We start from the raw sequence: 9,885 nt of genomic DNA on the forward strand, positions 1-9,885 counted from the left end.
GAACAGGGGGGGAGGTGAGAGCGGCACGGGTCCTCCGCGCCGCTGGGCGGCGCCAGCGTAGCGGCGTGTGCCCGCTCGCGCTGACCGGAAGCTGCCTCAGGCGCGGCGGCGCGCGCGCGTGACGCAGGGCGGCGGGGCCGGGGAGGCGGCGGGGCCATGGAATCCGCGGCCAAGGGCGGCTACGTCCTCGCCAACCTCGCCGAGGTGGTGGAGCGTGTCCTCGGCTTCCTGCCCACCAAGGCGCTGCTGCGCGCCGCCTGGTAAGGGCCGGGGCGGTGGGGTGGGCGGCGGCCGGCTCCGCTTGGCCGGCGGGGGCGCGGCGCGGCTGACGCGGCGTGTCCGTGCTGTGTTGCAGCGTGTGCCGGCTGTGGAGGGAGTGCGCCCGGCGGACGCTGCGGGCGCGGCAGCGCATCGCGTGGGTGTCGGCGCTGGAGCCGGGCCCCGCCGAGAACCACGCGCTGGTGCGGGCGCTGGCGCGCGAGCTGGAGGTGAGGGGGCGCGGGGCCGGCGCCTGCCTGAGGGCGCCGCGGGCTCAGGCGGCAAACAAAGTGCTGTGTGTGAATGCACCGGCCGGAAGGCCGAGGATTTGCAGTTCAGGGCGCGCCTCTCCGTCGCGGCAATCTTGTTAAGAGGTTAACTCTCGTAGGCTGGGAGACACTGAGTAACGCTGCGGGACTTCTCTCTCTCTCTCTGGCGGGATTCCTTTCCCGTATTAACCCGGTGCTGGGTCTTCACTACACAGAGGTTCATGTCAGGGTCTTTGGCAGTAGACGGGCCTCAGCAGGTCAGCGTTAAATCAGCTGGGACAAGATGGGCCCGAAGCACGTCTGCGCTGTTTAGCAGCGTCAGCGCTCGTGAACGGTAGGCGCCAGCAACCATGGATGCAAGGAGTTTGGATAGTGCTGAAAGAAGGAGTAGAGTCACGGGCCAATCTGCTGAGCTGTTCTTGCTTCTGTGAGCTTTGGGTCAGCTTCCTGCCTCTGGGCACTTCTGAGGCTAATGAGAGGTTATCTGTTGGCTGGCAGGAGTCTGGTGAGGGGGAGGGGACCAGTGTGGGCTGGCGGTGGAGCAGGAGCAATTTATCCTCGGTTTCTGCCCCCACTTTCCCTCCACTCCGTCCTGTTGTGGCATTCACGTTCTCTGCACAGAGAGACATAATTCTGTCTCTCAGGAGACGCACAGAAAGAAGAAGAGAAAACAGTCTTTATCTTTGCTCCTTTGTTTTCCCCATGTGGAATGGAGATTGTTTACCTGAAGTGATTGCTGGGTTGGATTCTGGGGAAGGCTGTTTGGGGTCAGTGACCAATGGGATCCAGCTGTGGCTCGGGCTCTCCGCAGGCAGTCATGAGTTTGTTAGTTGGTTGGTTGGTAGCTGATAGGTAAGTAAGAAGTATGCATGTAGAATAGGATAGTTGCTCTTTAAACAGTATATTAATGTAATATAGTATAGTTTTAATAAAGCTATCCTTCAGCCTTCTAATCTGGAGCCAGACATCATCCTTTCTTCCCAGCCGGGGTTGCTTTTTCACTGTAGTCCTGTCTTATGTTCTCCTCCGCCCGTGTCTTTGCAGAAGGTGCACGTGCTGCCCCAGACCGTGCTCTACATCGCTGATGCAGAGACGTTCAGCGGGCACGAGGAGTGTCACGAGCAAAAGAAAGGTAAAGCCTGGACCTAACTCACTCCCACGTAAAGATATGCTGGGCTGTGAGTAGAGCATAGTCAGCTGAAAGGGAATTTCCTGCGTTCCGGTTTCAGTGGACAGGAAATGCTTTGCAGAAACCGTGACTGCCTAGTGCCGCGTTTGTGGTACGAAGCAGCTCGCAGGCCTGTGTTAATGTGCACAGGCGGGTTCCTTTCCCTTCCGTGGAGAGCGCCGGGTGTTTGCCTGCCGGCAGCTCTCAGGGAGCAGCACAGACCAGCGTGCTGTTACCAGGGCGGCCACTGACGGGCAGCATTGCTTAAACAGGCCGGGATTGGCTGTGGGATTTGCTGAGAGCACACTTCTACTGCTGTCTGATGGTTTTGTTGGTTTCTTCCTGTCTTGACAGCCAGAAAAAGAAACAGTAAAGAAACGGCACTCGCACTTGAAAGGTTGTTGCCAAAGCGATGTCAGGTTCTTGGACTGGTCACCCCAGGGATTGTAGGTAGGAGCAAAACGTGTGGGTTTTTGAGAAGTCAGCTTGAAGGTGTCATCTCCCTCCTTGTTCAGCACTGGTTTCAATTTTCAGGCGTTCACAGTGTCACTGCTAAGTGACGTGGAGCTTACTTCATGTATTGCAATTGTAATTAAAAGAGTTGATTTAATTAGGCAGGCAGCTTTCCCTGGCACCTTAACATACTTACTGAATGTTGCTTGGATTTATGTATGCATTTCAGTCATACTGTGACTAACTGTAGAGGGCATCCTGGTATATACCTGTTTGAAATGGTCTAGCAGGAGGCATATGCAGTAACTGGAAAATTCACGGCCTCCTGTGGCAGGCTTTTTCTCATGCTTCACTTTTATCATTAGAAAGTTGTCTTTTTTTTATGGTTTGTCACCTTAAATTCACTTCCCACATCGTAAGTAAGGTATTTTGATTGTTGTCATTGCCATATTTTAATAATACACTCCCAATTTTTGTGTCAGTTTTGCTTTATACTGTCATCACGTGCTTATAGGACACCTTAAAAACTTGAGTATGTCTGTGTGCTTGCAGAAGTTGGCTGGAAGGCTTGTACTGCACTGTTCTTGTTTTCCTAATGTTTTATATTTGGTGTCACTGGGGAGATACGTGTAAATATATCCATGTCTCCGTGTCAAAACTGACTTCAGTGTGATCAATAGCCAGCAGGACCATGTGTTTCATCTTTCCAAAACATTAACAAAAAAAAGTTAGCTTTCAATTAGATAAGTTGTTACGGAATTAGATTGTCATGTTTTAGATGTCCTGAGCTACCTCTTTCTGCCCGTGTCAGTGTAACAGAATGTACTAGAATCTCTGAACACAGGATCCTTGGTTTTGTCTCCGTAGTTACCCCGATGGGTTCAAGTAGCAATCAGCCTCAAGAGATTGAAGAGGGCGAAGCTGGGTTTGCTCTGTTGTTTCCCAAAATTGATGGGGTGAAAATTCATACCTTCCATTTTTCTAAAGATGTGAAGAACAGGGTCTTTGATGAAAGCAAATTTGCTGAAGCAGGTATGTCATTTTTCTCTCTTTTACGTGGGCTTTTGTGAGGTGCTGCTCTCTGAAGTGCCAGTCTGGAGTTCTGAGTAGAACCAGCAGCTTCTGTACTGGCTCCAAGAGCCTCTGTGGGGCTCCAGCTGGTGACTGTGCATCTCTGCTCCTCCCTCTGGAGTACTAAGGAGAAGTTATCCCGAGTATCGGTTTCCCGTTACCTCAGTTATGTTTCAAGCCGAGGTGTGATGTATTATTTGAGGAGAAGCTAGGATGGTTGGGCTTCAGAGTTCAGGATTTAACAATAAGGGGATCGGTGTTGGCTTTTGTTTGTAGGTCTGAAGAATAACCCAGATCTCCGTGTTGTTCTTCTGTTTGGCTACAACTCCTGGAAGACTGGAGCTACTCGATTTCTTCATCAAATAGTCAATCCATTGAATGAGAAAAGTATCATCCTGGCTGGGGGACAAGTGGAGAGCTTTACATCACTGACTTCTGAGAAGTAGGTATTTTTTTCAAGGTAAATGATGAAAAAGATTTAGCATGAGAGAAACATTGCAGATCATAGCCTTCAAGGTATATTGAAAATCCCCTTTACCAGTAGTAAAATAACAATTTCTTAAAGGGAAAGAATGTCACAACTGCTACACTGTCATGTAGCCAGAAAAGCTGGAAGCTTGGTATGGCTGTGTTACAGTTTGGATTCTGGAAACTCAGTTAGGAGAAACCCAGTGAAAAGGAGATTTCCAGCTTCAGATACCTTTGTGTGTTTACTGCAGTCAGCATTTCATCTCTGGAGTGCAGGTAATGAGCACCCATTGTGATGAAGCCCAGGATGTGAACTTGTGTTTGTGTATCTGCCTCAGTTTGGCTCAGAGCACGGAGCAGTAGCTGCACACACAGCAAGGCTGTGCCCCAGGAGCTCACCTGATCCACCGTGGCTGCTGAAGGACGTGGCACTCTGTCCTGTGGAGCACAGTGCAACCATGCCCATAGCTCCTCTCGTCCCACTGGGGGTCTGGAGTCCATACTAATAGCAACGTTTTTCTTGCATCTGACTTTGCCAGCAGCACCATTGCCCCAGATGAGAGAGCTGACCTTAAATAAAGTCACTGCAGATAAAGGTTAAGTACCTAACTACTTAACCTCGTGTGTCCTGGCCAACCAATTTAAAGCAATGTGAATCCGAAACCTTTCCTGACTGCTGCCCTGCTTCGGTGTATAAATCCTCAGTGCCTTTGCTTAAGTTTAACTGATGTTTTAGTTGGAGTTGCAGAGCTGTGACATAAACAAACTACTGAGTTTGGCATGAGTGAAACAAGGTTATGGTTAATACCTAGTAATGGATGTGGAAGTTTTTCCTTGTGAAAGGTTGCTACACAAAAACACTGCTAAAATATGAAGTCTTTGGTTTGCTTTTTAACTTTGGATGGTATCAGAATCACTGCAATGTCAGCTGCATTGAACTTACGTCTGCCACAGCAGCAGTTTGCTCAGGTAAGAAGTGGTCCCCCCAGAATGTTCTCTAACTCGGTGCCTGTTACCTTTCAGTAACCATGCCCAGCCTGGTGACGCCTGCGGTGTGGTTGGGTTGGCTTTCAGCGGTCCCCAGATCCAGAGTGCCACAGTCCTGCTAGACCAGGATGTGGCTGATGAGAGGACAGCAGAAGCGGCCATGCAGCGTCTCAAAGCAGCAAACATCCCCGAGCACAACACCATTGGCTTCATGTTTGCCTGTGTTGGCAGAGGATATCGGCATTACAAAACCAAAAGGAATATGGAAGCAGATGCATTTAGGAAGTTTTTTCCAAATGTACCCCTCTTTGGCTTTTTTGGACATGGGGAAATAGGATGTGATCGAATAGTTACTGGGAATTTCGTGTTAAGAGAATGTAATGACATAAAGGATGACCTGCTTCATGGTTATACTACTGTTATGACTCTTATTCACCTTGGTTCAACTAAAGCAAACCAAGCATAAGTAAGGTTTAATGCTTCAGGGAGCTGTTTGTTTCGTTCCAGAGCTGAGAAGTCTGGAAGAGTGGACGTCTTGCAGTCAAAGCCCCTTCCAAAACATAGACATCATTTTGGTAATAATACTGAGTCTTGTAGTTGCAATAGAGTTTACTGTACTGTCTGTGAGAAAGCCTTGCATTTTGTGTAATCCCCTGTACACATCAGAATTGCAGGAAATTATATTTGATGGAATTCTGCATTTGAAGAAAGCCTCTTTTCTTCCAAAATGAAAACGGTTCCTACAGATCGTAGAATATGCTGAATTGGAAGGGACCCATCAGGATCGTTGAGTCCAACTCTTGGCCCTGAACAGGACACCCCAAGAATCCCACCAAGTGCCTGAGAGTGTTGTCCAAACTCTTCTTGAGCTCAAGCAGGGCTTGGTGCTCTGACCACTTTCCTGGGGAGCCTGTTCCAGTGTCCAGCCACAATGGGTGGAAAATTTTTTTCCTGATATCCAACCTAAACCTCCCTGACTCAGCTTCATGCCACTTCTCAAGTTCTGTCAGTGTTCATGAGAATGAAGAGATATTGAAGACCACAACAGTCTCCTCCAGGCTGAGCAAACCAAGTGTCCTCAGCCACTCATAAGGTTTCCTCTCCAGAGCCTTCACTTCCTCATGGCACTCCTCTGGAGCCCCTCTAAACTTGATGTCTTTCTTATACTGAGGTTCCCAAAAGTGCCCACAGGACTGGAGACTGCCCCAGTGCAGAGCAGAGCAGGACAATCCCCTCTCTGGTCTGGCTGGTGGTGTTGGGCCTGATGCCCCCCACATGATTGACCCTCCTGAGTGCCAGGGCACGGCTGGCTCATACCCAGCGTACCATGGACCCCAACTCCCTTCCTACAGCTGCTCTCCAGCCTCCTGCCCCCCAGTCCACACACACAACCAGGATTGCCCTGTCCCAGCTGCAGCATCCAGCACTTGCCATTGTTACATGTCATATGGTTGGTGATTGCCCATCTCTTTTTGTCAATGTCTCTGCAGGGCCTCTGTCCTTGAGGGAGTTGACAGCTCCTGCCAATTTAGTGTCAATGGCAAACCCAAATGTAGAAACAAACAGTACTTTGATGTGCTCTATTTAAGTATGTAAAGCACTCTAGGAAAACTACTGATGTATTAAATCTGTCATTTCCTGGATTTTATTTCTAAAGAGATGCAGAACTTTCCCAGAGTCCTGTTTACAAAACTGAACAGTTTTACTAGATAAAATCAATGAAAATCCTCAGAGAAAAGTAACAAACTACTTGTTAAATAAAGGTAGGATAGAAGTATGTCAAAGTACCTTGCCCTCTATTCTTAGAGTAAAAGCTCTCATTTAAAGAGGTCGCCCAGCTAAGAGTTCAGCTGGGCTCACCACTTGGAATTGAATTTCATTTGCTTAACTGTGTGGTTCAGAATATAGTGTGATTACTCTAGCGTGATTACAGTCTTAAATCCAGAGTATTTAGAAATAAGTCTTATCTATCTTTAAGTTCCTTTAGGAGGTTTTCTGCTCTTAAATTTGGAATTGTGTGAGACACAAGATCTGGCTATATTATATTTATATAGAGACTTTAAGTGAAACTTGTGCTTCTGCATGTTTTTCCCTTGCTTTTACATCAGTCACCTGTTTTGATTGCTGCAGCTGGCATGCAGTATCAAGTAAGTAAATTCAGCATAGTCTCAGTATAGCTAATAATATATTTGCCACTTTTTACACTCTTTCCTCCCTTTTATTTTGACTTAGTAATAGAATGACAAGAAAATAAGATTAATTTTGTACTATATCACCTGATTTCTAAATGCTAAATCAAGCACCTGGCCCATTTTCAGTGTAGTAAAAAGAAAATACTTACCTGTATGTTGTACAACAAAATAACAATTTTTGCTTTAAATGTTACTTAAGGATGACTTCAGTTAGCAACTTTATGCCCATGTCTAGTTAAAACTTTTCCTGAACTTGGCCTAGCAAGCTTTAGTAGGGTGTATCTGTCCTGAGCAGTAACTGTTAGTGTCAGTGTGTGTTGAGCACAGACAGCACTTCCCCATGGCTGTATTGATGGTGGGATATTGTTTCAATTGGAAGATAGTATGAGCTGTGAACTCCCAGTGGCCATCTGTGAATGGAAGATTAGTAAGTGTGGATGTGACTGGACAACATTTAGTTATGTCATTTAGAGGGAGAGGTATCTGGAAGCAGAGTATGGTTGAATTTTCGGAGAAGCCCCTTGGTGGGAGGTGACTGTGTTTTATTTTAACATAACCAGAATGTCACATTTGGCCCTTTATGTCTGCATAACCTTCATGTTTAACAGGACAGAAAGGAAATGTTTAATTTCTGTAATGCAGATAGGATTCCTGGTGCTTCCAGCCATGCTGAGCAGCCTAGGAAGGTTAACTGGCTGCTGTGTTGGAGTAGGTGAAGAGAGATCAGCCACGTGTCCTCAATAACAGTGCAGACTCCGCCAGAAGGTGGAAGAAGTTGATGGTGAGCTCAGACAATGGCACAGCTAAACCAGAACCCCTGGGGCGGTCTGCAGGGGACAGTCAGCAGGTCCTGTAGCTGAGGAAGCTTCAGAGGTAAACAGTGCAGAAAAGGGGGTGGAGGGGTGGGGGGGTCTGCATCAGAATCCAGGAATCCTTCTCTTCAGCATCAAGAAGTGTGGGGATGTGCCCAAAACACCCTAGAACCATGCACGTAGCTGGAACACTACAATGTCTGTCCCAGGCCACATCATGCCTTCCATGTGACAGGGAAGTGGTGTAAGTGATAAAACTGTAACATCTGTGATTAAAGTGTTTTGCTAACCAAATTCATTTTGCCTCCATGCTGTTATTTGCTCTTCAACCACAACAACTGCTGAGAGTTGCAAATATATTTGCTTACGAGGTGCGTGTACCAAAAGGCAGAGCTAATTGATAGAAAGTTTTGCAGTGCCAAAATTTATACTTCTGTCACTCAAAAGAAGCAAGCATGAGGTTTTAAAGTGGGTAAAGTTACTTAAATGAGTATTCAGTGATTGAGGCAAATGTAAATAGCAGGCCTGCTCTAAGCATATCTAAAGATAAGGTCTATCTGCAGTTCCAGTGCTGACAGTAATGTGTTTCCAGCAGAGAATAGAGTCCCTAAGTGACCACAACTGGGTTTAGGTTTTGTTGTGAAAAAAGTAAAACCTGCAAAGTCACAAGACCTGCAGGGAGGAGTGATAGTTTTGCCTACAAAAGGTAAAGACATTGTTTTTTTCCAATGTTTTGAATATTAATGTTTTGCTGCACATTTGTTCTTGATGCATCATTCAATTAATTGATCTGTAGGTTTCAAAAACTCAAAAAATAATAGGCAAGTAGTGTGACGTATAACCTCGTACTCACACAACCAAAGTAGCAACTACCAAACATAAAGCTATTACTGCAACTTTTATTTTAAAGTTACTGTCCAAAGATCTCCTCATTATAGGATGTTTCTGTAACATGCAGTCGTAATAAAGCGAGAATAAATTGATAAAGAGGAGCAAAACTTTTAAGAACAAATAGTTACATATGATTCTGAATTAATTTTTAGTTAAAACTTTACCTCAAAACTCACTCAATGTCATTACCCCCTCTTAGTTTCTATTTTTCTTTCTAAAAATGGAGAACTTCTTTCTACTAGAAGTAACTCTGTGGTGGGGGTTCTTAGCTTTCATATCAGAAATTGGAATTAAGTTTTCTGGTGTTTGGCCCCGTAAGAGAACAAGCAAAAAGCATTTGTCATTCAGATACCTGCTTCTGTTTTACTCAGCAGAATGATACAGAAAAATAACACTTAAGTATAGACGTTTGCTCAGTTAGAAATTACAAAGATCTTAAGTATATAGTTAAGTGGTCTTTTATAGGACCTGTTATAGTCTCTGAGCACTCTGCAAACATTAAGACAGTAATGATTTCCTCCACTGTCTGATTATTTTTCATGATTTCATGGTGGAGAAGTTATTTTTTACTTTATCAATCTCTGGTGGATCTCTAAAATCCATTTAATGTTAATACACAGCAGCTGTATGTTCTGCACACAAATGCAGGTAACACAGTTGTTTGAGGCTTACTATCATCTGCAGTTTTTCCTGTTGCTAAGTCCATTTCTCAGCCAGCAGCAGCTTCAGGAGAGGCTGTTCCAGCAGGACTCAGGTTAGCCTTGAGGGGGTTCTGAACTGTAGGCTCCAAGGTGTGCAGCGAGGTAAACCAAGCTTACTTCTGCCGCTGCTGCTGTGCGTTGGGCCTGTACTACTGGTTTAGGTCAAACAAACACAAGTTTAAACATTTGTAGGGGCATTTAATTGATTATTCCATGCCTACCAGCACTCCAGGACAGTGTGAGGTATTATTCTAAAGAGAGCATACAGCCACAGTGGGAAATTGGAAACTCAAAGGAAATGCCTAAGAGAGAGAGGTTTGGATTATTTGGAAGTGATATCACCTGGATACTTAGATTAGAATTATCAGCAGAAAAACACCTAATTAGATTTTTTTTCCAAGTGCTTTGATAATTTAGGTGAAAAAAATTATTCCCAAATCATTGGGATTTGTGCTTCTAAATGCTTTTGAAACACAATGTATACATTTTCATCATTACATCTCACCAGTATATCTTCCCTGAGCAGCTAGCACAAAATTCTGAAAAGAAATGTTTCAGAGATTCACATCACTGAGTCAGTGGCAGGTCATGTCACCTTTCCATGATAAATTTTCA

The 9,885-nt window shown here is 45.6% G+C and overlaps 1 protein-coding gene across 3 annotated transcripts; it reads left to right on the forward strand.

Annotated features, from left to right (window-relative positions):
- The first annotated feature begins 83 nt into the window (after positions 1–83).
- On the forward strand, positions 84–7,972 carry FBXO22 (F-box protein 22). 3 transcript variants are annotated; one of them, XR_008438976.1, is made up of 8 exons: positions 84–260; positions 356–488; positions 1,572–1,659; positions 2,050–2,145; positions 3,016–3,180; positions 3,496–3,661; positions 3,939–4,283; positions 4,711–4,746. XR_008438976.1 is itself a non-coding variant. In XM_053988218.1 (7 exons), exons 1-7 carry the CDS (start codon positions 157–159, stop codon positions 5,138–5,140), a joined length of 1,182 nt encoding a protein of 393 aa, XP_053844193.1. In that variant the 5' UTR covers positions 100–156; the 3' UTR covers positions 5,141–7,972. The 3 variants fall into 3 exon arrangements, 2 of the variants coding, with proteins under 2 accessions (XP_053844194.1, XP_053844193.1); XM_053988218.1 differs by lacking the exon at positions 3,939–4,283 and having other exon boundaries at positions 100–260; positions 4,711–7,972; XM_053988219.1 differs by lacking the exons at positions 2,050–2,145; positions 3,939–4,283 and having other exon boundaries at positions 99–260; positions 4,711–7,972.
- The last annotated feature ends 1,913 nt before the right edge of the window (positions 7,973–9,885 follow it).

This window comes from Vidua macroura, chromosome 12, assembly GCF_024509145.1.
Source record: "Vidua macroura isolate BioBank_ID:100142 chromosome 12, ASM2450914v1, whole genome shotgun sequence".
Taxonomy (NCBI): Eukaryota; Metazoa; Chordata; class Aves; order Passeriformes; family Viduidae; genus Vidua; species Vidua macroura.

Bases quoted from the DNA above. Each gene is read 5' to 3' on its own strand.
- FBXO22 (XM_053988218.1), top strand. From the start codon at position 157: ATGGAATCCGCGGCCAAGGGCGGCTACGTCCTCGCCAACCTCGCCGAG. The intron at 2,146-3,015 runs GTAGGAGCAAAA...TTGTCTCCGTAG, and splicing joins GGTCACCCCAGGGATTGTAG to TTACCCCGATGGGTTCAAGT. The intron at 3,662-4,710 runs GTAGGTATTTTT...GTTACCTTTCAG, and splicing joins ACATCACTGACTTCTGAGAA to TAACCATGCCCAGCCTGGTG.